The following is a 23,766-nucleotide window of genomic DNA, read 5'->3' as shown; positions in this document are numbered from 1 at the left end:
GTGTTCATTCTTATTCTGCATGCAGGCTCGTTGAGGCATTTCTGTATTTTATAGCAGTCCAACTCAGGTCCAAGTATCCCCATATGGACGTGGTAGTTTTAGTGTAGCTAGATGAGATTGTGGCAGGGTTGCTAAACAAGGGCTGCTGTCTTGTCTCTAACGTCTTACAACAATGACACACACACACACACAACACCCCTGAAAGACACACACACATTAACTCAAAACCAACACACACTCTCGCCCAGGCATTATACACACACACGTCCACAGTCCAGAAGAGGCATCTCAGCCAATACCCAGCTAAACTTGCACCTTTAGTCGACACATCCATTTGGTAGTGCATCTTGAAAAAGTGCCTCGTGAGCAATCCTCCCACCGCTGTGGCAGACTGAAGAGCTCTTACGAGGGTTTAATCATATATACGCACCACACTGAATATTCAAAACCCACTTAGGATGATCGATAACATTAGCCTTCTCTCTGAGAGCACCTGTACACAAAGCCACACAGTGGTTTTTCACAGTACATCTTGAGGTGAATGACTGATTTCCTCTAGTTGTTCTGTGTATCTTGTGTGTATCGAAAATGTGAAGGTGTCTGCCGAATTACCTAACCAACGATAAAGACAATATTTTCCTAAATCAAATAGAAACTAAAAAAACATACGCACTTGTGCGCACACACACACACACACACACACACACACACACACACGCTAGTCTATAAAGGAGGATATAAACAGAGGCCACCACTCCATTTTTCTAAATCATATTAATTTGTTCTCCCAACACCAAGCCTATACTCTAAGCAGACTGCATGGTTAAGTCTCTACCTTACTCTTCTACTAACATCAGAGACTCGGGTGCTGCATCCTCCCCAGCACACCAAAACCCTACACTGCCTTTCCATCATCCAGCCCAGCCTGTTGCTCTGCTTTGACAAAGCTTCGAGCAGAGAGAACGTTCTGGCTGTGCCAGACGCTCTCCTACCACCAACAACACCACCCTCACCCCCCTCCCCACGCTCTGTGCCAGGCCTGCCAGCACTCCTCTAGGGGGGCTCGCCATCTGTCTCCCGGCACTGCCAAATCACAGTGGCAAGGGTAGGAGGGACGGGAAGCCGTCGCCGGGGAACATTAGCGAAACAGATGCAGGCAGAATGGGGATTAGCAGGCTTCCTTAGATAATATCAAATGACATCTGATCACTGAACGTTCCCACAGGAATGCATAGCGGAGGAACGGTCCCTCGAGGGGTTAACCAAGGAGAAGACATGAATGGGAGTTATTTTTTTCTTCACAGATTTTTTGCATAGGAATTGTTTGGAAGGGGGAGGGGTGCTGGCAGGTGGGTGTTTTGGGGGTTGGTGGGGTTGTGTGTAGAGTGCACACTGGGGACGTTGGGCGGCTGACAACACTTGGATCTCTTCAGCTGCATCTTGAAATATAACCAGTGACGGCATCTCTACAGCTACATACTGAAATATCACCATTGACTGCATCTTTACAGCTACATACTGAAATATAACCAGTGACTGCATCTTTACAGCTACATACTGAAATATAACCAGTGACTGCATCTCTACAGCTACATACTGAAATATCACCATTGACTGCATCTTTACAGCTACATACTGAAATATAACCAGTGACTGCATCTTTACAGCTACATACTGAAATATAACCAGTGACGGCATCTCTACAGCTACATACTGAAATATCACCATTGACTGCATCTTTACAGCTACATACTGAAATATAACCAGTGACTGCATCTCTACAGCTTCATACTGAAATATAACCAGTGACTGCATCTTTACAGCTACATACTGAAATATAACCAGTGACGGCATCTCTACAGCTACATACTGAAATATAACCAGTGACTGCATCTTTACAGCTACATACTGAAATATAACCAGTGACTGCATCTCTACAGCTACATACTGAAATATCACCAGTGACGGCATCTCTACAGCTACATACTGAAATATAACCCGGTGACTGCATCTCTACAGCTGCATCCTGAAATATAACCCGGTGACTGCATCTCTATAGCTACATACTGAAATATCACCAGTGACTGCATCTCTACAGCTACATACTGAAATATCACCAGTGACTGCATCTCTACAGCTACATACTGAAATATCACCGGTGACTGCATCTCTACAGCTACATACTGAAATATCACCGGTGACTGCATCTCTACAGCTTCATACTGAAATTACACCAGTGACTGCATGTCTACAGCTACATACTGAAATATCACCAGTGACTGCATCTGAAAGATGACACCCCAAGTCGGTGAAACTCCTCCACCTTGTGTGTCTGGTCTCTCCACCCAACCCGCCTCAGAACAACAGTCTCAAACACACAGGAGAAATGTCAATACATCTCATAACTCTACCTAATAAATATCCAGAGCCGGGGTGAGATGGCAAAAACAACAAAGGGAGTATACCTATGACATTGTTTACTCCACAGTGTATAAGTGGCCTAGTGCCAGTAACCACAGGATGAAAGAGCCAGCTTCTTACGTTTAAATCATCCTGAACCACAAACAACACAGACAAAGCCTGACTAATAAAATATAAGCATGATGAATGGCTATTGTATTTCCTTCAAGTCTTTTCTATTAATTTAGTATTCAGCTCACAGTGTTAGTTTAATTTAATTCAATATAATATAAATTGATATTTTACACTATCGGCCAGTGAGACAACATTGAGTACAGCTGTTTAGTGACTTATCTGAGAGAAGTAGCAGGGCAATGAAAAATTGCATATTAACTCTACACACACACACACACACACACACACACACACTGCCCAAAATAGTCTACCCTGCTATAGAGAATCATAGCATCATTAACAAACAGCACATTTTCTGCCTGCTGTACCTTTGCCAACCTTCAGAAAAATACAGGCCAGGCTTTGTCATTACGTTCGACAGGAACGGTAGAGAAGAGAAACCACTGATTACTATGTAGCCGCGTGCAGATGCATTCAATTAAGCGTGGTTGGAAAGCCTTGGCTTCGGACCAGCGTGTTAGTGTGTGCTTCATGAGGAGGGGCTGGCGCTCCAAGCCTCCTTTTCAACCCTCGCTGACCACAATGATCCTAACCTCACACACACTTCAGGCACCACGTGGTCACATGTGCCCAGGCGTCGGGACAACCGCTCGACGCCAACAACACCAAACAGTCTGGCTCTGGTCTGTATCATACACTGTCTGTCTGAATATTCTGACGTACAGAATAGTATGGGAAGACAAGAAACCCACCCACTGTCTAATGAATACTGAACCACAACAGAGTCATTGAAATGTGTATTTTTGTGCCCTTTCTCCCTTCTGTACTATTGAGGATACAGCATACATTGGCAAGAAAACGTATGTGAACCCTTTGAAATTACCTCGATTTCTGCATAAATTGGTCATAAAATTTGATCACAACAATAGACAAACAGTCTGCTTAAACTAATAACACAAACAATTACACATTTTCATGTCTTTATTGAACACACCGTGTAAACATTCATAGCGCAGGGTGAAAAAAGTGTGTGAAGCCTTGGATTTAATAACTGGTTGACCCTCCTTTGGCAGCAATAACCTCAACCAAACGTTTTCTGTCGTTGAGGATCAGACCTGCACAACGGTCAGGAGGAATTTTATAAAACTGCTTCAGTTCAGCAATATTCTTGGGATGTCTGGTGTGAACCTCTCTCTTGAGGTCATGCCACAGCATTTCAATCGGGTTGAGGTCAGGACTGATTGGGCCACTCCAGAAGGCATATTTTCTTCTGTTGAAGACATTCTGTTGTTGATTTACTTCTGTGTTTTGGGTCTTTGTGCTGTTACATCACCCAACTTATTTTGAGCTTCAAGTGGCGGACAGATCGCCTTATATTCTCCTGCAAAATGTCTTGATAAACTTTGGAATTCATTTTTCCGTCAATGATAGCAAGCTGTCCATGCCCTGAGGCAGCAAAGCAGCCCCAAACCATGATGCTCCCTCCACCACACTTTACAGTTGGGATGAGGTTTTGATGTTGGTGTGCTGTGCCTTTTTTTCTCCACACATAGTGCTATGTGTTCCTCCCAAACAACTCAACTTTAGTTTAATCTGTCCACACAATATTTTACCAGTAGCGCTGTGGAACAACAAGGTGCTCTTTTGCGAACTTCAGACATGCAGCAATGTTTTTTTTGGACAGCAGTGGCTTCTTCTGTGGTGTCCTCCCATGAACACCATTATTGTTCAGTGTTTTATGTATCGTAGACTCGTCAACAGAGATGTTAGCATGTTCCAGAGATGTTTGTAAGTCTTTAGCTGACACTCTAGGATTCTTCTTAACCTCATTAAGCATTCTGAGCTGTGCCCTTGCAGTCATCTTGGCAGGATGGCCACTCCTAGGGAGAGTAGCAACAGTGCTGAACTTTCTCCATTTATAGACAATTTGTCTTACCGTGGACTGATGAACATCATGGCTTTTAGAGATACTTTTGTAACACTTTCCAGCTTTATGCAAGTCATCAATTCTTAATCTTAGGTCTTCTGAGATCTCTTTTGTTTGAGGCATGGTTCACATCAGGCAATCCTTTTTTGTGAATAGCAAACTCAAATTTTGTGAATGTTTATTATAGGGCAGGGCAGCTCTAACCAACATCTCCAATCTCATCTCATTGATTGAACTCCAGGTTAGCTGACTACTGCCTCCAATTAGCTTTTGGAGAATTCATTAGCCCAGGGGTTCACATACTTTTTCCAACCTACACTGTGAATGTTTATAATATGTATCCAATATAGAGAAAAATACAATAATTTATGTGTTATTAGTTTAAGCACACTGTGTTTGTCTATTGTTGTAACTTAGATGAAGCTCAGATCACATTTTATGACCAATTTATGCAGAAATCCAGGCAATTCCAAAGGGTTCACATACTTTTTCTTGCCACTGTATACATGATATTCCTCTGTGGACTGCCTTACAAAATGTGAATCAAAGCTAGACAACTGTATCACGGGAGTGATGGTCTGTTTATATGTCTGTGATGGCTGACTGACATATATAGTAGCTACATTTTAGACACTATTTGAAGTAAACAGGACCTTACACCCTCATCTATTATGCTACATCTAATGACTTTCTGCCCCATAGCGGAAATAATTAGGTAAAAGCTATTCCACAATATTACCTACATACAGTATATGGAATGGTACAAAAGGTACCCATATATCTCCCATGAGTCCCCACTAGACTATATTATGCAAGAGTCACAGGAGCGAGCACTGTCAGGAAAAGTTGATGTCGGTGATAGTTTTATTTCTCAGACTCCCCCTGAGCCAGAACATATGACACAATGTGGTTTAACTCCCAGACACAGAATGTAATATCTCCATGGACTCAGACCCCTTTTGAAGGGAGGTGGAGAGGGAGGAAGGAAAGAAAGGTAGTTGTACTGTGTCTCACCTGTTGTTGGTGAAGGAAGGCTGGATCTCTAGAGCTCAGTCCTACAAAACGATTGGCTGTGGGGGTGCCCGGGGCTGAGTAGCCTGGAAGAACACACACACGGACAGATATTACATATTATTTATCTGTATAGAAAATGTAAAGTGGTACAGTAGTGGTATAGTAGTAGAGTAATGGTGGACAGTAGTGGTGGAACAGAGTGGTATAGTAGTAGTGGTGGACAGAAGTGGTGGTACAGTAGTGGTATAGTAGTAGTGGTACAGTAATGGTGGACAGTAGAAGTGGTACAGTAATGGTATAGTAGTAGTGGTGGACAGAAGTGGTGGTACAGTAATGATATAGTAGTAGTGGTACAGTAATGGTATAGTAGTAGTGATACTGTAATGGTATAGTAGTAGTGGTACAGTAATGGTATAGTAGTAGTGGTACTGTAATGGTATAGTAGAAGTGGTACAGTAATGGTATAGTAGTAGTGGTACTGTAATGGTATAGTAGAAGTGGTACAGTAATGGTATAGTAGTAGTGGTACTGTATTGGTATAGTAGAAGTGGTACAGTAATGGTATAGTAGTAGTGGTACTGTAATGGTATAGTAGAAGTGGTACAGTAATGGTATAGAAGTAGTGGTACAGTATAGGTGGACAGTAGAAGTGGTACAGTAATGGTATAGTAGTAGTGGTACAGTAATGGTATAGTAGTAGTGTTACTGTAATGGTATAGTAGAAGTGGTACAGTAATGTTATAGAAGTAGTGCTACAGTAATGTTGGACAGTAGTAGTGGTACAGTAGTAGTGGTATAGTAGTAGTGGAACAGTAATGGTGGACAGTAGAAGTGATACAGTAATGGTATAGTAGTAGTGGTACAGTAATGGTATAGTAGAAGTGGTACAGTAATGGTATAGAAGTAGTGGTACAGTAATGGTATAGTAGTAGTGGAACAGTAATGGTATAGTAGAAGTGGTACAGTAATGGTATAGAAGTAGTGGTACAGTAATGTTGGACAGTAGTAGTGGTACAGTAATGGTATAGTAGTAGTGTTACTGTAATGGTATAGTAGAAGTGGTACAGTAATGTTATAGAAGTAGTGCTACAGTAATGTTGGACAGTAGTAGTGGTACAGTAGTAGTGGTATAGTAGTAGTGGAACAGTAATGGTGGACAGTAGAAGTGATACAGTAATGGTATAGTAGTAGTGGTACAGTAATGGTATAGTAGAAGTGGTACAGTAATGGTATAGAAGTAGTGGTACAGTAATGTTATAGAAGTAGTGCTACAGTAATGTTGGACAGTAGTAGTGGTACAGTAGTAGTGGTATAGTAGTAGTGGAACAGTAATGGTGGACAGTAGAAGTGATACAGTAATGGTATAGTAGTAGTGGTACAGTAATGGTATAGTAGAAGTGGTACAGTAATGGTATAGAAGTAGTGGTACAGTAATGGTATAGTAGTAGTGGAACAGTAATGGTGGACAGTAGTAGTGGTATAGTAGTAGTAGTACATTAATGGTGGTCAGTAGTAATGGTACAGTAGTAGTGGTAAAGTACTAGTGGTACAGTAGTAGTGGTACAGTAGTAGTGGTAAAGTACTAGTGGTATAGTAGTAGTGGTACAGTAATGGTGAACAGTAGTAGTGGTACAGTAGTAGTGGTAAAGTACTAGTGGTATAGTATTAGTGGTACAGTAATGGTGAACAGTAGTAGTGGTACAGTAGTAGTGGTAAAGTACTAGTGGTATAGTAGTACTGGTACAGTAATGGTGGACAGTAGTAGTGGTACAGTAGTAGTGGTACAGTAATGGTGAACAGTAGTAGTATTACAGTAGTAGTGGTACAGTAGTAGTGGTAAAGTAGTAGTGGTATAGTAGCAGTGGTACAGTAATGGTGGACAGTAGTAGTGGTACAGTAGTAGTGGTAAAGTACTAGTGGTATAGAAGTAGTGGTACAGTAGTGGTACAGTAATGGTGGACAGTAGTAGTGGTACAGTAGTAGTGGTACAGTAGTAGTGATACAGTAATGGTGAACAGTAGTAGTGGTACAGTAGTAGTGGTACAGTATTAGTGGTACAGTAATGGTGGACAGAAGTAGTGGTACAGTAGTGGTATAGTAGTAGTGGAACAGTAATGGTATAGTAGTAATGGTACAGTAGTGGTATAGTAGCAATGGTACAGTAATGGTGGACAGTAGTAGTGGTACAGTAGTAGTGATGTAGTAATGGTACAGTAGTAATGGTACAGTAGTGGTATAGTAGTAGTGGTACAGTAATGGTGGACAGTAGTAGTGGTACAGTAGTAGTGGTATAGTAGTAATGGTACAGTAGTGGTATAGTAGCAATGGTACAGTAGCGGTACAGTAGTAGTGGTACAGTAGCAGTGGTACAGTAGTAGTGGTACAATAGTAGTGGTACAGTAGTAGTGGTACGGTTGTAGTGATGTAGTAGTGGTACAGTAGTGGTATAGTAGTAATGGTAAAGAGTAGCAATGGTACAGTAGTGGTATAGTAGCAATGGTACAGTAGCGGTACAGTAGTGGTATAGTAGCAATGGTACAGTAGCGGTACAGTAGTAGTGGTACAGTAGCAATGGTACAGTAGTAGTGGTATAGTAGCAGTGGTACAGTAGTAGTGATACAATAGTAGTGGTACAGTAGTGGTACAGTAGTGGTGGTACAGTAGTGGTGGACAGTAGTGGTACAGTAGTAGTGGACAGTACTAGTGGTACAGTAGTAATGGTACAGGAGTAGTGGTACAGCAATGGTGGACAGTAGTAGTGGTACAGTAATGGTATAGTAGTAGTGGTACAGTAATGGTGGACAGTAGTAGTGGTACAGTAGTAGTGGTAAAGAAGTGGTATAGTAGTAGTGGGACAGTAGTGGTACAGTAGTAGTGGTACAGTAGCAACGGTACAGTAGTAGTGGTGCAGTAGTAGTGGTACAGTAGTGGTATAGTAGTAGTGGTACAGTATTAGTGGTACAGTAGCAATGGTACAGTAGTAGTGGTGCAGTAGCAATGGTACAGTAGTAGTGGTGCAGTAGTAGTGGTACAGTAGTGGTATAGTAGCAATGGTACAGTAGTAGTGGTACAATAGCAGTGGTACAGTAGTAGTGGTACGGTAGTAGTGGTACAGTAGAGGTATAGTAGTAGAGGTATAGTAGTAGTGGTACAGTAGTGGTATAGTAGTAGTGGTATAGTTTTGGTGGTACAGTAGAGGTATAGTAGTAGTGGTATAGTCGTAGTGGTACAGTAGTAGTGGTACGGTAGTAGTGGTACAGTAGTGGTATAGTAGTAGAGGTATAGTAGTTGTGGTACAGTAGTAGTGGTACGGGTGTAGTGGTACAGTAGTAGTGGTACAGTAGTGGTATAGTAGTAGAGGTATAGTAGCAGTGGTACAGTAGTGGTATAGTAGTAGTGGTATAGTATTGGTGGTACAGTAGAGGTATAGTAGTAGTGGTATAGTAGTAGTGGTACAGTAGTAGTGGTATAGTAGAGGTATAGTAGTAGTGGTAAAGTAATAGTATGGTAGTAGTGGTACAGTAGTAGTGATACAGTAGTAGTGGTACAGTAGGAGTGGTCCAGTGGTAGTGGTATAGTAGTAGTGGTATTGTAGTAATGGTACAGTAGTGGTATAACAGTAGTGGTACAGTAGTGGTATAACAGTAGTGGTACAATAGTGGTATAACAGTAGTGGTATAGTAGTAGTGGTACAGTAGAGGTGGTACAGTAGTAGTGATACAGCAGTAGTGGTATAGTAGTAGTGGTACAGTTGTGGTATAGTCGTAGTGGTACAGTAGAGATGGTACAGTAGTAGTGGTACAGTAGTGGTGGTACAGTAGAGGTGGTACAGTAGTGGTGGTACAGTAGAGGTGGTACAGTAGTGGTGGTACAGTAGTAGTTGTACAGCAGTAGTGGTATAACAGTAGTGGTATAGTAGTAGTGGTACAGTAGAGGTGGTACAGTAGTAGTGATACAGCAGTAGTGGTATAACAGTAGTGGTATAGTAGTAGTGGTACAGTAGAGGTGGTACAGTAGTAGTGATACAGCAGTAGTGGTATAGTAGTAGTGGTACAGTTGTGGTATAGTAGTAGTGGTATAGTATAGGTGGTACAGTATTAGTGGTATAGTAGTAGTGTTACAGTAGTGGTATAGTAGTAGTGGTACAGTCATAGTGGTACAGTAGTGGTATAGTAGTAGTGGTATAGTAGTAGTGGTATAGTAGTAGTGGTATAGTAGTAGTGGTATAGTAGTAGTGGTATAGTAGTAGTGGTACAGTTGTGGTATAGTAGTAGTGGTATAGTATAGGTGGTACAGTATTAGTGGTATAGTAGTAGTGGTACAGTAGTGGTATAGTAGTAGTGGTACAGTCATAGTGGTACAGTAGTGGTATAGTAGTAGTGGTACAGTATTAGTTGTATAGTAGTAGTGGTACAGTTGTGGTATAGTAGTTGTGGTATAGTAGTAGTGGTATAGTAGTAGTGGTACAGTATTAGTGGTATAGTAGTAGAGGTACAGTATTAGTGGTATAGTAGTAGTGGTACAGTTGTGGTATAATAGTAGTGGTATAGTAGTAGTGGTATAGTAGTTGTGGTACAGTAGTAGTGGTACAGTAGTGGTATAGTAGTACAGTAGTGGTATAGTAGTAGTGGTATAGTAGTAGTGGTACAGTAGTGGTATAGTAGTAGTGGTATAGTAGTAGTGGTACAGTAGTAGTGGTACAGTAGTAGTGGTACAGTAGTGGTATAGTAGTAGTGGTACAGTAGTAGTGGTACAGTAGTGGTATAGTAGTAGTGGTATAGTAGTAGTGGTACAGTTGTAGTGGTACAGTAGTAGTGGTACAGTAGTGGTATAGTAGTAGTGGTATAGTAGTAGTGGTATAGTAGTAGTGGTACAGTAGTAGTGGTACAGTAGTAGTGGTACAGTAGTGGTATATTAGTAGTATAGTAGTAGTGGTATAGTAGTAGTGGTACAGTAGTGGTATAGTAGTAGTGGTACAGTAGTAGTGGTACAGTAGTGGTATAGTAGTAGTGGTATAGTAGTAGTGGTACAGTAGTGGTATAGTAGTAGTGGTACAGTAGTGGTATAGTAGTAGTGGTATAGTAGTAGTGGTACAGTAGTGGTATAGTAGTAGTGGTATAGTAGTAGTGGTACAGTAGTGGTATAGTAGTAGTGGTACAGTAGTGGTATAGTAATGGTATAGTAGTAGTGGTACAGTAGTGGTATAGTAGTAGTGGTACAGTAGTAGTATAGTAGTACAGTTGCAGTGGTATAGTAGTACAGTAGTGGTATAGTAGTGATGGACAGAGGGATTTTGCAGTGCCAGAGAGAGAAGGAAAGGAAGCTCACCATTGTACTCACCTTCTGATGTGATGGGCTTGGTGTCGGGCATGGAGAGGGAGACAGGTCGCACTGTGCCGTGGTGTGGAGAGGGGGCAAGGACCGGGGTGAAGTGGCCCTGAACCTTCCCCACCTGGCTACTGCTGTTCGGCTGTGTGAGGGGGGGGGGGGGGGGGGGTACAATTTAATTTAACTAGGCAAGTCAGTTAAGAACAAATTCTTATTTACAATGACGGCCTAGGAACAGTGGGCAGAACAACAGAGTTTTACCTTGTCAGTTCTGGGATTCGATCTAGCAACCTTTCGGTTACTGGCCCAATGCTCTAACCACTAGGCTACCTGCGGTCACTTGACAAATGTTTTTCAACATTACAATATCCAAGGTGAGTTTTGAATACTACAACGCATTTTTACGCTGTTTACTTCAGTAAATAATTGCCTCCTCAAAGACATCGTTAAAGAAAAGTTACCAAATAAAGTGTGTTTTATGGTATTGTTTGCACAGTTCTGTAGTGTGAGGAAAATGTTGCCCTCACTTGAAAGAGAGAGGAAGAGACAGAGAGAAAGCTCGCACTCGCGTGCGCGCGAGAGTGAGAGAGAGAGGGAGAGAGAGAGAGGAGATTCTCTTTCAGACTGCAGGAGACGGTTTGTGGTGTACTGGGCACTGTGGCGCCCCAAGTTCAAACCTCAAATAGGCCTTTATGAAAAAGACTTGTGTCCACAGGCTTCCTTAAACATATGAATAGAATGCTTAATTAGAGTGTATTATAATCTGCATTACAGCATAAAAACATTCTGGCTGCCGTCCATGGGATTATAAACGCTGTGTTGTTTGCCGAGACCCCCTCCTCGGCAAACACACACTCCTTCCAGCACCATGGCGGAGAGGGGCCAGTAATTCCGCCAAAAGAGAGCCGAGGCCCCGGCAACGGCAAATATTTACGACCTTATATATTCCCTGTGGTTTTGTCTGGGGTCACAACAGTATCTCACGGCTCTCTCATCACTTTCTGCCTCGGTCACTCTCTCTCTGCATAGTGACACAAGGGTTAAGTGTGTACCCAATGTATAAAGTATTCTGACCGGTTTAACAGACGTTTCTGATACATACTGTGTTATGACTGTGTTATGAGCCTCTGGAATCATATTCGTTTGAATAAAAAAGGCCCAATTTTCTTTGGAATATTGAGTTGGTGATTTTTACGGTGTACATTTCACATTTGGGTTGTTCTCATTTATCAAGAAGCTCTTATCCATAGATATTTATAAAATAGACTTATTTCAGAGTTCGGTCTGGATTCAGTCATTGCAGGAAGGGATTTTTTTTTTATTCCAGAAAGGTGCTTTAGATTTGAACCGCAGCATATTTTGAATGGAGGGAGTTGGAACTTGACACTTGATTAAGAACCTGGCTAAGGAGTCACCCAGTGCATCTTACATCCTGTGTCAACTCCTTCCATCCAATTCTGTGCAAATCAAATGCACCACAGGAAGAGTGGTGCAGTGAAGCCACCATGATTGAGCTAGTCTGATTATGATTATAAAGAATAGTGAATTGAAGGCTAACTGACAAAAAATGTATTAAGGACTTTAAAGTTCATTCTGCACTTGCCACAAAATTCTATATTTGCCACAACCATTCATTTCAACCTACTTGAAATGCTGGGGGGAAACGAGGAGCTTTATGTTGACCCTTCCAGATGGATGTTCATAACAGCTTTACAGTTCCCTATCAATCTACACCGACATTGTCCAGACGTTCTCAAGTGACAAATGTTATACAGCACCAAATGAATTATTTATTTTTCTCAAGGTGAAGGACAAATATTACAATTGCCACAAAATTGGAATGAGTGAAAATATTTAAGGATCAACATTTGATTGTTGTAAAAATGTCAAGGGCACACATTGTTGTTGGGGCAGGTATTATTTTGGGCATACACAGGGACCTTTAGAAATCACTTTTTCAATTTGTCAGTGGGTTTTTCAGAGGAAATTGAACACTAAATTGATTATGAAATAAACATTTAAAAAAAATTGGTACTTGATTCAATCGTCACGTTGAAAAGCGTTCTACTGCAGAGCCAAGGTTGTCCTTCCAGTAGTTAACAAATTGTTTTTCGTAAAAAGTTTGCCATAAATACTCAACTCTAAACTCCCGAACTTCACATTCAATAATTTCACTGTTCACAAACACTGTCAGAGAATTAGGCCTATTGTGGAGAGAGAGATTGTGTACAGTCAAATCCTCTGGTAAATAGAAGAAGTGAAACAGGAACTGAGCCCAACCCTCCTCCTCTCCGGGGTACCACACACTCACCTGGCTGGTCTGTGGGCTGGACGGGTCGTAGCTGGACACGTAGCTCTTCAGGGAGTCAGGGGGGTTGAGATGGGGTGGGTAGCGGATGGTGGGGTGGGAGAAGTAGGGTGACGGGGCGGGGGGGAGGATGGCAGAGGCAGAGAACTGCAGGGGGGAATGGGGGGGAGGGCTCCTCGTTGATATAACTAAGGAGAAAAGGAGAGAGGGAGAAAACAGAAAGAGGGAAACAGAGAGAGAGAGAAACAGAGAAACAGAGAGAGGGAGAAACAGAGAGAGAGAGAAACAGAGAAACAGAGAGAGAGAAACAGAGAAACAGAGAGAGGGAGAAACAGAGAGAGAGAGAAACAGATAAACAGAGAGAGAGAGAAACAGAGAGAGAGAGAAACAGAGAAACAGAGAGAGGGAGAAACAGAGAGAGAGAGAGAGAGAGACAGAGACACATAGACAGAGACACATTCAGAGAGGGAGAGAGAGAGAGAAACACACTATTAAACAATACACTCATGGAAAACCAAAACTTTACACATTACAATCCCAACTAATTCAAATGAGTTTTGGGGGCAGGGTGAGGGGGATGCATCACAAAAAATATATTCAGTTCAATCACTTTCTTGTAGAGGTCACTGTAGGTCACTGAGTGAGCATGTCTAGACTTAGTACAGGTCCTTAGCCTACTCACCACTGTGTCCGATGCCTGTGAGTCCGGGGTGGTGGTGCTGGGGGAAAGTGCTCAGTCTGGGTGAGGAATCCTGTGGGGAGGTGGGGCTGAAGAGAGGCTTCTCGGGCTTCTTCATGGTGGGAGATGACAGGTCTGAAGGAGAAGACACATGCACATCTGGTCAGGGGGGTTACCTCCTGTGACGTCTTTCAAACATACTCTGATTTTGTGCATATGATGGCAGCGACTGTATATGATGGCAGCGACTGTATATGATGGCAGCGACTGCATATGATGGCAGCGACTGTATATGATGGCAGCGACTGTATATGATGGCAGCGACTGTATATGATGGCAGCGACTGTATATGATGGCAGCGACTGTATATGATGGCAGCGACTGTATATGATGGCAGCGACTGCATATGATGGCAGCGACTGTATATGATGGCAGCGACTGTATATGATGGCAGCGACTGTATATGATGGCAGCGACTGTATATGATGGCAGCGACTGTATATGATGGCAGCGACTGTATATGATGGCAGCGACTGTATATGATGGCAGCGACTGTATATGATGGCAGCGACTGCATATGATGGCAGCGACTGTATATGATGGCAGCGACTGTATATGATGGCAGCGACTGTATATGATGGCAGCGACTGTATATGATGGCAGCGACTGTATATGATGGCAGCGACTGTATATGATGGCAGCGACTGCATATGATGGCAGCGACTGTATATGATGGCAGCGACTGTATATGATGGCAGCGACTGTATATGATGGCAGCGACTGTATATGATGGCAGCGACTGTATATGATGGCAGCGACTGTATATGATGGCAGCGACTGTATATGATGGCAGCGACTGTATATGATGGCAGCGACTGTATATGATGGCAGCGACTGTATATGATGGCAGCGACTGTATATGATGGCAGCGACTGTATATGATGGCAGCGACTATAATTCTACTCTTTTGACATGTTTCCCAATGTCCTTATGCAAGGTATGACAACAGAACTGAACATTGAACAGAGTGGACTCTAAGACCTAATGTTCTGTGACAGTAGCGGTTCTCCCAGCAGGGCTTATTGTCCCTCCCAGGGCCTGTCACAAGACCTTTATATTCCCACGTCTCAGACCTCAGACCATGTGTCTCCTACTCTCTAATTACCTGCATAGATTCTCTCTCCCTCCCTCCCTCCCTCCCTCCCTCCCTCCCTCCCTCCCTCCCTCCCTCCCTCCCTCCCTCCCTCCCTCCCTCCCTCCCTCCCTCCCTCCCTCCCTCCCTCCCTCCCTCCCTCCTTCCCTCCCTCCCTCCCTCCCTCCCCACATGGGCTCTAGTCCCTCTCTGTTCCCACAATAGGGATGAATCCACCTGAGGAGGGGAAGGTGACTCATCCCAAACCAGGAGAGGGACAAAGGCCTCAGAAATCCAGGGAATTTCCCCACTCTGAAATGTGTAAAGGAAGCAGCTTAAGTCCTTATAGCTTGTTTTTAATCAACATGAGCTATACCTCAGACAAGATGGATGCTTTTGTCTTTTTTTCTTTTCTTTAACAAGTCAAAATCATTTTAGGCTATTGTACTATGGTTTTGACTTGTTTTTATGTAGTGTAACATTCTCAAAAATATATTCTTGACCTTTCCTAAATTGACATAATTACACGATGGACATTTATGGAGAAAGTCCTATGATTCAGAACAACATCAACAGAATTGTGTGTAGTAAACAGTTACTGTGTTGCAACTACTCAAAATGAGCAAGAGAGGAAAAAAAATCCCTCTGGTCTGGGAACTGACCAATATAAAATCATAGAATCCACCTAGAACAACACATTTTTACATGTCAAAATGATTTCAATCTGTTAGTGTTATCTCGTGTTCCACTCCTACAAATTAGAGAGGGCGTGCTCATGCCAGGGTGTCCCAGACCGACAAAAGGGCTATGAATCTATGTGTATCTAGCTGTTAAATACACCACCGGGTTAGTGTGAGGAGACAGAATTAACTAAAGACTGCAGATTTCGTCAGAGCATTTGATATGAAGAACTGATATCTACTTCAGTGCTAACAGCTGTTTGTCATCAAAATGTAAGGGGAACGGCTAGGCGTACATAATTCCACAACTGTACAGTAAAAGCCATTTCAGAGAGTTTACTTTAGAGGACAAAAAGCATGACAGAATTACACCTATTCCTTGCAGTGTAAAAGTGTTTCGCCGGGCTAGCCACGGAAAAGAAATGACCAATTGGCACTTTGGACGGCCTCATATGGGTTTAATATCAATCCACTTCTTTTTTGATTCCCTCTTTACAGAGTAATCGTTCTCTCGTGAATTTTCTGCCCTCTCCTCTTCTCCCTAGCCGTAACATATCAGCATGCGTTAACCCGATACTGTAAGGTATAAACAAAAACCAGCTAGCACATTTGGTTTCTTGGAAATTGCGAGAACGTACATTTTTGGATTCCCATTGGTTCTGGGAACAAAGCCATATATTTTCTGACCGCTAAAACTGAAACGTAGCCTGTTCTGGGAATGTACATTTTTAGGTTGCAGGGAGGTTCTGAGAACGTTTTACTATGGTTCCCTAAAGTTTTCCTAGGAGATTTTACTAATGTTCTGAGAACGGAAGTTATAGGTTATTAACTATTATTATTATAAATTATTAAATAATGTCCTGAGAACATGTTTCAATAAGACTTTTAATAACACTGCTGGCTTAGTTTAGGTTAACTGTTTTGAACTCCAAGCGCAGATAGGACACTTGGAAATGAATTTGCTTAGGCATGAATCATGATTCGAACCTATGATCTTCTGTACTCTATCAATGGAATTAGTCCACTGCACCACCAGGATGGAGGCCGCATGCCATGTTTTATTAACTCATACAAAGTTGCTAATTTTAGTCTATTCAAACAAGCACTCACTAAGATCTGGTGTGGCCAATTAGTGGGGGTGGCCAACACACCCGAACACACTTAACAAGCTAGAGGATAGAGAGAGTTTTGTCTACGCTGAGAACAGAATGTGTATGTTTTTAAATAACATTCTTCGAACGTTCTTTGAAAATTACTAATGTTTTCTTGTGTTTTTTATGGAAATGTTATACTGAAGTACTGAAATTCCCATCAGAGATACATACAGTATGTGTACAAAACATTAGGAACACCAGCTCTTTCCATGACATACAGTAGATTGATTAAGGGATTCCAGAAAGCTATAATCCCTTATTGATTTCACCTGTTAAATCCACCAACAGTGTAGATAAAGGGGATGAGACGGGTTAACTCTTTTGGGATCGGGGGCAGCATTTTCACTTTTGGATGAATAGTGTGCCCAGAGTGAACTGCCTCCTACTCTGTCCCAGATGGTAATATATGCATATTATTATTAGTATTGAAAACACTCTGAAGTTTCTAAAACTGTTTGAATGATGTCTGTGAGTATAACAGAACTCATATGGCAGGCGAAAACCTGAGAAAAATCCAACCAGGAAGTGGGACATCTGAGGTTTGTAGTTTTTCAAAGCTTGGCCTACCGAATACACAGTGGGACATGAATAAAGTTGCACTTCCTACGGCTTCCACAAGACGTCAACCGTCTTTAGAAACTTGAATGAGGATTCTACTATAAAGGAGGGGCTCATGAGATCTGTTTGAGTCAGTGGTCTGACAGAGTGTCTCAGGCTCGTGACGCGCTCCCGACAGAGTTACCTCTCGTTCCAGTGCTTTTCTTCAGACATAGGAATTCTCCGGTTGGAACATTATTGATGTTTTCTGCAACCTCTTGGTGTTAGGGGGCAGTATTTTCATTTTTGGAGAAAAAAAAAACGTTCCCGTTTTAAACAGGATATATTGTCAGGAAAAGATGCTAGAATTTTTGTCTGTGAGTATAACAGAACTGATGTGGCAGGCGAAAGCCTGAGAAAAATCCAATCCGGAAGTGCCCCAGGTTTTGAAAGCGCTGCGTTCCAATGACTCCCTATTCAGCTGTGAATGTACCATCAACGAGCTTACGCTTTCTACATATTCCCCAAGGTGTTTACAGCATTGTGACGTAGTTTTACGCATTTCTGTTGAAGAATAGCCGTAGGCGGCCACATTGCGTAAGTGGTCACATGGTGGCTCCGAGAGAGATTCTCGTGTAAAATACAGAGGTAGCCATTACTCCAATCGGTCCTAGTGAAAAACGAATTGTCCCGACGGATATATTATCGAATGGATATTAGAAAAACACCTTGAGGATGGATTCTAAACAACGTTTGGCATGTTTCTGTCAATATTATGGAGCAAATTTGGAATATTTTTCGCCGTTGTGGCGATTTCTCAGCCAAACGTGAAGAACAAACGGAGCTATTTCGCCTACAAAAATAATATTTTGGGAAAAAATTAACTTTGGCTGTCTACCTGGGAGTCTCGTGAGTGAAAACATCCGAAGTTCATCAAAGGTAAACAATTTCATTTGATTGCTTTTCTGATTTCCGTGACAAGGTTGCCTGCTGCTAGCAAGGCATAATGCTATGCTAGGCTATGATAAACTTACACAAATGCTTGTCTAGCGTTGGCTGTAAAGCATATTTTGAAAATCTGAGATGACAGGGTGATTAACAAAAGGCTAAGCTGTGTTCCAATATATTTCACTTGTGATTTTCATGAATAGGAATATTTTCTAGGAAGATTCCGTTGCATTATGCTAATTAGTGTCAGATGATGACAACGGTCCCGTTCACGGGATGGGGTGTCACTACAGGTTAAAAACAGCCTAAAGATTGATTCCATACATCGTTTGACATGTTTCTAAAGGGCTGTAACTGAACTTTTTGAGTTTTTGTCTGGACGAAGTGCCTGCGCCTCATGAAGATGGATTACTGGGCTGAACACGCTAACAACAAGTGGCTATTTGGACATAAATGATAGACTTTATGGAACTTTATGGAACAAATCAGTCATTTATTGTCAAACTGGGATTCCTGGGAGTGCCTTCTGATGAAGATCATCAAAGGTAAGTGAATATTTATGGTGTTATTTCTAACTTCTGTTGACTCCAAAATGGCAGTAATTTCTCTGGCTGGATTGGGCTCTGAGCGCCGTTCTCAGATTATACTTTTTACGTAATTTTTTTTTGAAATCTGACACAGCGGTTGCATTAAATAAGGATTTTTAAGCCTTGAGACAATTGAGACATGGATTGTATATGTATGTCATACAGAGGATGCAAGACAAAATATTTAAGTGCCTTTGAACGGGGTATGGTAGTAGGTGCCAGGCACACTAGTTTGGACTAGAACGGTCCACCACCCAAAGGACATCCAGCCAACTTGACACAACTGTGGGAAGCCCTGGGCCAGCATCCCTGTGAAATGTATGGTTCTCAGAACATTATGTGCTAGCTGGGTATCCTGCACTGTTCCCAGAAAGTTGTGGGAAGGTTGTATGCAAAATAACCATAGGACAACCACGCTCTCACCAAGATCTAAGAAACATATGTTTCTCAGAACGTTATGTGTTAGCTGGGAAAACAGCATGAGAAGGAAGGGAAAGAACTAGATCAAATCCCAAAGAAAGATTGTTTAAAGAAGCGAGGGGGGAAAAAACAACTCCGTTGGATGTTGGAACCTTCTGTACTCGTTTATCTGTCGTAGTGTAGTGAGACGAGAGGCATCCCTCTCCCTTCCAACCCTAGGGCTTAAGGGTAGTGTGTCTGTGTGTGTGTTGGGGGAGAACAATCCGGAAATACAGGACAGTGAGGGCTTAATTAAAAACGCTATGGGCTCTGCCCTGCACCACGAGACCAGGTAATGAGACATACTGTACACCCCTCCCTCCCTGGAGGATCACACACACACCTTTTCTCTCTCTCTCTCTCTCTCTCTCTCTCGCTCTCTCTCTCTCTCTTTCTCCCTCCCTCTCTCTCCTGCTTGCTGCCTGTCACTATAGTGGCGTTATCAGGGCTAGGCGTGGGACGGCCCGCCAACTGGGCTTGCCACCTGTTGAGTCAGACAGCTCCTCTGAGACCTAGCTTCTTATCCGAGTCGGTTTCAAACGGGAGACCGCCGCACCTGCCCGCCCACCGTTCTCTCTCTCTCTCTCTCTCTCTCTCTCTCTCTCTCTCTTTCTCCCTCTGACACACAAACATGTTCCTGGATATGCACACACACACCTGTTCACCCTAGCGTCACCCCTTCACTCTCGCAGCCTAACAACACAACAAGTTTATAAATAACGTCTGCTCACAGCCACAATTGCTACAACTCCCATTAGCATTTTCTCATTCTCACTTAAAAAAAAAAATCTTGAGCTTCCGGCACCTGATATTCCCAGGCGGGCTCCCATCCCAGTACTAACCAGGCCAAACCCTGAACAGGTGTGTTCAGGGTAGTCTGGCCACAAGCATATTTTTTAAATCCCATTTTCTCCCTGAATTAGGTCCCTTGGCTCATCTCTGCAACTCCTCAATGGACTCGGGAGAGGGGATCGAACCTCAAGCTGTAGTGGCGCCTCAGCGCTGCGGTGTAATGCTTTTGACCGCTGCGCCATCCAGGACTATAATGCTCACTTTCATTGGTGCAACAACTGCATTCCACAATAGAAACGCTACCACACCAAAAAATCCCACTCATTTCGCTTCATCACTGCAACTCTTAGTGAGAAAACAGGAAGCAATAAGGAAGCGACCAAACTATCAGAGAACTCAACAACCCTCCAAACCAGTTTACAGTATCAACAGGGGGGTGTTCTTATGAGTTCACTCATTATATAGAGCTTGATTTCCTGTCAAGGATACCATTACTCACAAGCATGTTTTTTCAAAGCATTCGGAAAAGAACTACACTGCCAAAATATAAACGCAACATGGAAAGTGTTGGTCCCATGTTTCATGAGCTGAAATAAAAGGACCCATAAATGTTCCATTGAACAAATAGCTTATTTCTCTCAAATTTTCTGCCCAAATTTGTTTACATCCCTGTTAGTGAGCATTTCTCCTTTGCCAAGATAATCCATCCACCTGCAGGTTTGGTATATCAAGAAGCTGATTAAACAGAATAATCATTACAGAGATGCACCTTGTGCTGGGGACAATAATACGCCAATCTAAAATGTGCCGTTAAAATGAGTAAAACAAGTTTATATTTTGGGTTCTGAAGGGGTACGACAGTTGAATTAAGCTAAGGAGGTACCTACTGTATAAGTTATATCCTTTGAGAATGAATGGGTATATATCATGAATTTAAACATAAAAATGGATGCAGCAACTGATGATTGCCCCTTTAAGCTTAGCTCATTGAATGTTTTACTGTAAATCACAGCGGGGGAAAAAACAATCCATCCCTATTTATCTTGGTTTATGACAGAGTATTTGCATATATTTAGCATGTAGCCTTTTATGACAATGTAATCATAAGGTTTGGTGTTTACGGTCTGACCTGAGGCTAGCATGTTATCACGTGTCATTACATCAACAGCCAAGTTGAATGGGCTCACATCGAGGGAACAAGGTGCCATATCATTTTATCCACATACTGTAACCGCTCGCTGTGGAGTCGAGGGGCAATGATAACATTGGGAACATCTTGACAGTCGAAGAGTGACACTGAGACTGTGTTGTGTGTAGCCTACATGACCCACCACAGATTATGGTGGGGCTGCTTCTGCTCCACAAAGAGTCAGGACAGATATTGAATAATGTGTCATCTGTATTGAATTGTATTGTATTTAATTGTATTGTATTTCTGAGGGAATGATATTTGCTTAGCTGCAGTAATAATCTCTGATTATTAATTCCTACAATGCAGAAGTTTTGGTAGATTAGGGATTATGTTCCCCCAACCTAGATTAGACAATTATCTTGAAGTGTTCTGTTTTGAGAACATTCTGTTTTTCCGATTTAGGAGAACCTTGCTATTGAAAACATTCCCAGTGCAGCTTCTGTAAACCTCCTACAGTGTCACACACACATACACACACCTCCCCTCTCACCTTCTCTCTCGTGCCAGGTCCTGCTGCCACTAGCTGGGGAGCTAGGTGAGGAATAGAAGTCAGGGCCAGTGGGACTGGTCTCCATACTCTCCTCTATGTTGAGGGTCTTGGGCCGTTTACTGAAGGAGGAGGCGAAACTATGAGTCACAACATATGTATATTTTCTTTGATCCATTATCACAGCCAGTGATGTTGTAAAACAAAAGTACCTGTATCGTATGTTGACTGATGATGTATTATCCAGATGCGTGAGTGTAAACAGAATTGAACTCGAACAAACAGCCAAATATGGACGCAACGCTATAATATAAATGACAGAGTAAGACTATACATTTATCCCCCGAGGCACTAAACTGAAATCCGTTTTACATTCCCCCCATTCCCCCCTGCATCTCGTTCAAAGTTCAGCGGTCAATGTGTGACAAGAGGTTCCCATGTGATGCATGAGAAAGAGAGAGGGGGCAGGGTAGAGTCCTGCAGTAGACTGACCTGCCAGGCGGGGAGGAGAGGGAGCGATGGAGGCCCACACTGGAGTTCAGGTCATGGTAGTACGGCTGACTAGGCATGTCGGCCATGGAGAAGTTCACCCCTGCCCCCTGGGTGATGGGCGCTAGAGAGGAAGGAGAGGAACAGAGAGGTACAGGTTGGACACTTCCTGGTCACTAGCATGCTGATTGGTTGGCTGCTGAAGCTGTACATGATCCCCACTCACATGTTAAATAAAGGTTAAATATATATATTTTTTAAATAGAATGATTGAACATCATTTAACTTTTGCATTCCACCAGCACACTGCAAACTCGTGAACTTAGCCACACCCACCAGGCATCTGATTAGTTCCTACGTATTGTAATTGGTCGAGCACATATCAATAAGTGCACTAAAGTTCACTTTCATGGTGGTTGTATGTGTGATATGCTTTGAGTACCACAGCCCACCATCACTGTGTGAAATTAGACTTTTTTTTCTCCCTGTGGTTGATGGCCGTGGGGGAGGGATATTGTTTCTGGGAGGACAGCTGATTGTTTACCAGGGCACTCTGTAAACACTCCTTCCTCTCTTGAAACTGACACTTGCGAAGGGAGCCCTGTGAGTGCGGTGGGTGGGTGTGTGGGTTGCTAGGATGGTCTGGACTCGACGGGAGTCTGGAGTGTGTGGTGGCCTCTGTTGTGGTCTGAGGTTCACCACAGCCTCAGAACTGGCAATCCCAGCACTGCAGCCTCAGAACTGGCAACCCCAGCACTGCAGCCTCAGAACTGGCAACCCCAGCACTGCAGCCTCAGAACTGGCAACCCCAACATTGCAGCCTCAGAACTGGCAACCACAGCATTGCAGCCTCAGAACTGGCAACGCCAGCACTGCAGCCTCAGAACTGACAACCCCAGCACTGCAGCCTCAGAACTGGCAACCCCAACATTGCAGCCTCAGAACTGGCAACCCCAGCATTGCAGCCTCAGAACTGGCAACCCCAGCATTGCAGCCTCAGAACTGGCAACCCCAGCATTGCAGCCTCAGAACTGGTAACCTCAGCATTGCAGTCTTGGAACTGGCAACCCCAGCATTGCAGCCTCAGAACTGGCAACCCCAGCATTGCAGTCTTGGAACTGGCAACCTGCAGCAGCCCTGGCATTGACTACCCCTAACCAAGCTGTGGCGCGTTCCTCTCTCCCATGGGCATTTGTGTTTTAATTCCCTACCAACGAGACTCTCTCTCTCTCTCTTCTCTCTCTCTCAACGTACTGTGTCATGCCACTCACTCTGACATCAAGCAAATATGACCCCTGACTTCTGAATCTTAACAATGCCCAGCACAAAATAACAATGACGCTAGAACACCTGTTACTGTTTTTTTCTTTCATTCATTTGAATTTGCATTGAAGAACTGCAGAACCGCAGCACTCACTGAGTTTGAATTGGTTTAAAGGCCTGCACCGTAATCCGAAAAACAACAGATCAAATATGTTCGAATACAGGACACAACATCCGTATGTTGTAGGACCAGTG

At 42.9% G+C, this 23,766-nt stretch overlaps 1 protein-coding gene across 24 annotated transcripts in view; it reads right to left on the bottom strand.

The window, feature by feature from the left end:
- Nucleotides 1-23,766, bottom strand: part of LOC110500628 (nuclear factor 1 B-type) — a 101,685-nt gene that overhangs the window by 14,515 nt on the left and 63,404 nt on the right. For 12 of the 24 annotated variants that reach the window (XM_090214720.1, XM_090214725.1, XM_090214722.1 and 9 more), the window contains 6 exons: nucleotides 22,252-22,372; nucleotides 21,763-21,881; nucleotides 13,795-13,926; nucleotides 13,116-13,300; nucleotides 10,805-10,946; nucleotides 5,477-5,559 (listed from right to left, as the gene is read on the bottom strand). In XM_090214720.1, the coding sequence (XP_090070846.1) occupies nucleotides 5,477-5,559; nucleotides 10,805-10,946; nucleotides 13,116-13,300; nucleotides 13,795-13,926; nucleotides 21,763-21,881; nucleotides 22,252-22,372 (782 nt within the window). The remainder of the gene's footprint in view (nucleotides 1-5,476; nucleotides 5,560-10,804; nucleotides 10,947-13,115; nucleotides 13,301-13,794; nucleotides 13,927-21,762; nucleotides 21,882-22,251; nucleotides 22,373-23,766) is intronic. The other 12 variants (XM_090214721.1, XM_090214729.1, XM_090214732.1 and 9 more) reach the window with 1 other exon arrangement.

This window comes from Oncorhynchus mykiss, chromosome 21, assembly GCF_057628025.1.
Source record: "Oncorhynchus mykiss isolate SJ-2025 chromosome 21, ASM5762802v1, whole genome shotgun sequence".
Taxonomy (NCBI): Eukaryota; Metazoa; Chordata; class Actinopteri; order Salmoniformes; family Salmonidae; genus Oncorhynchus; species Oncorhynchus mykiss.
Note: the sequence above shows the minus strand (reverse complement) of the source record. Positions and strands in the feature narration are given on the sequence as shown.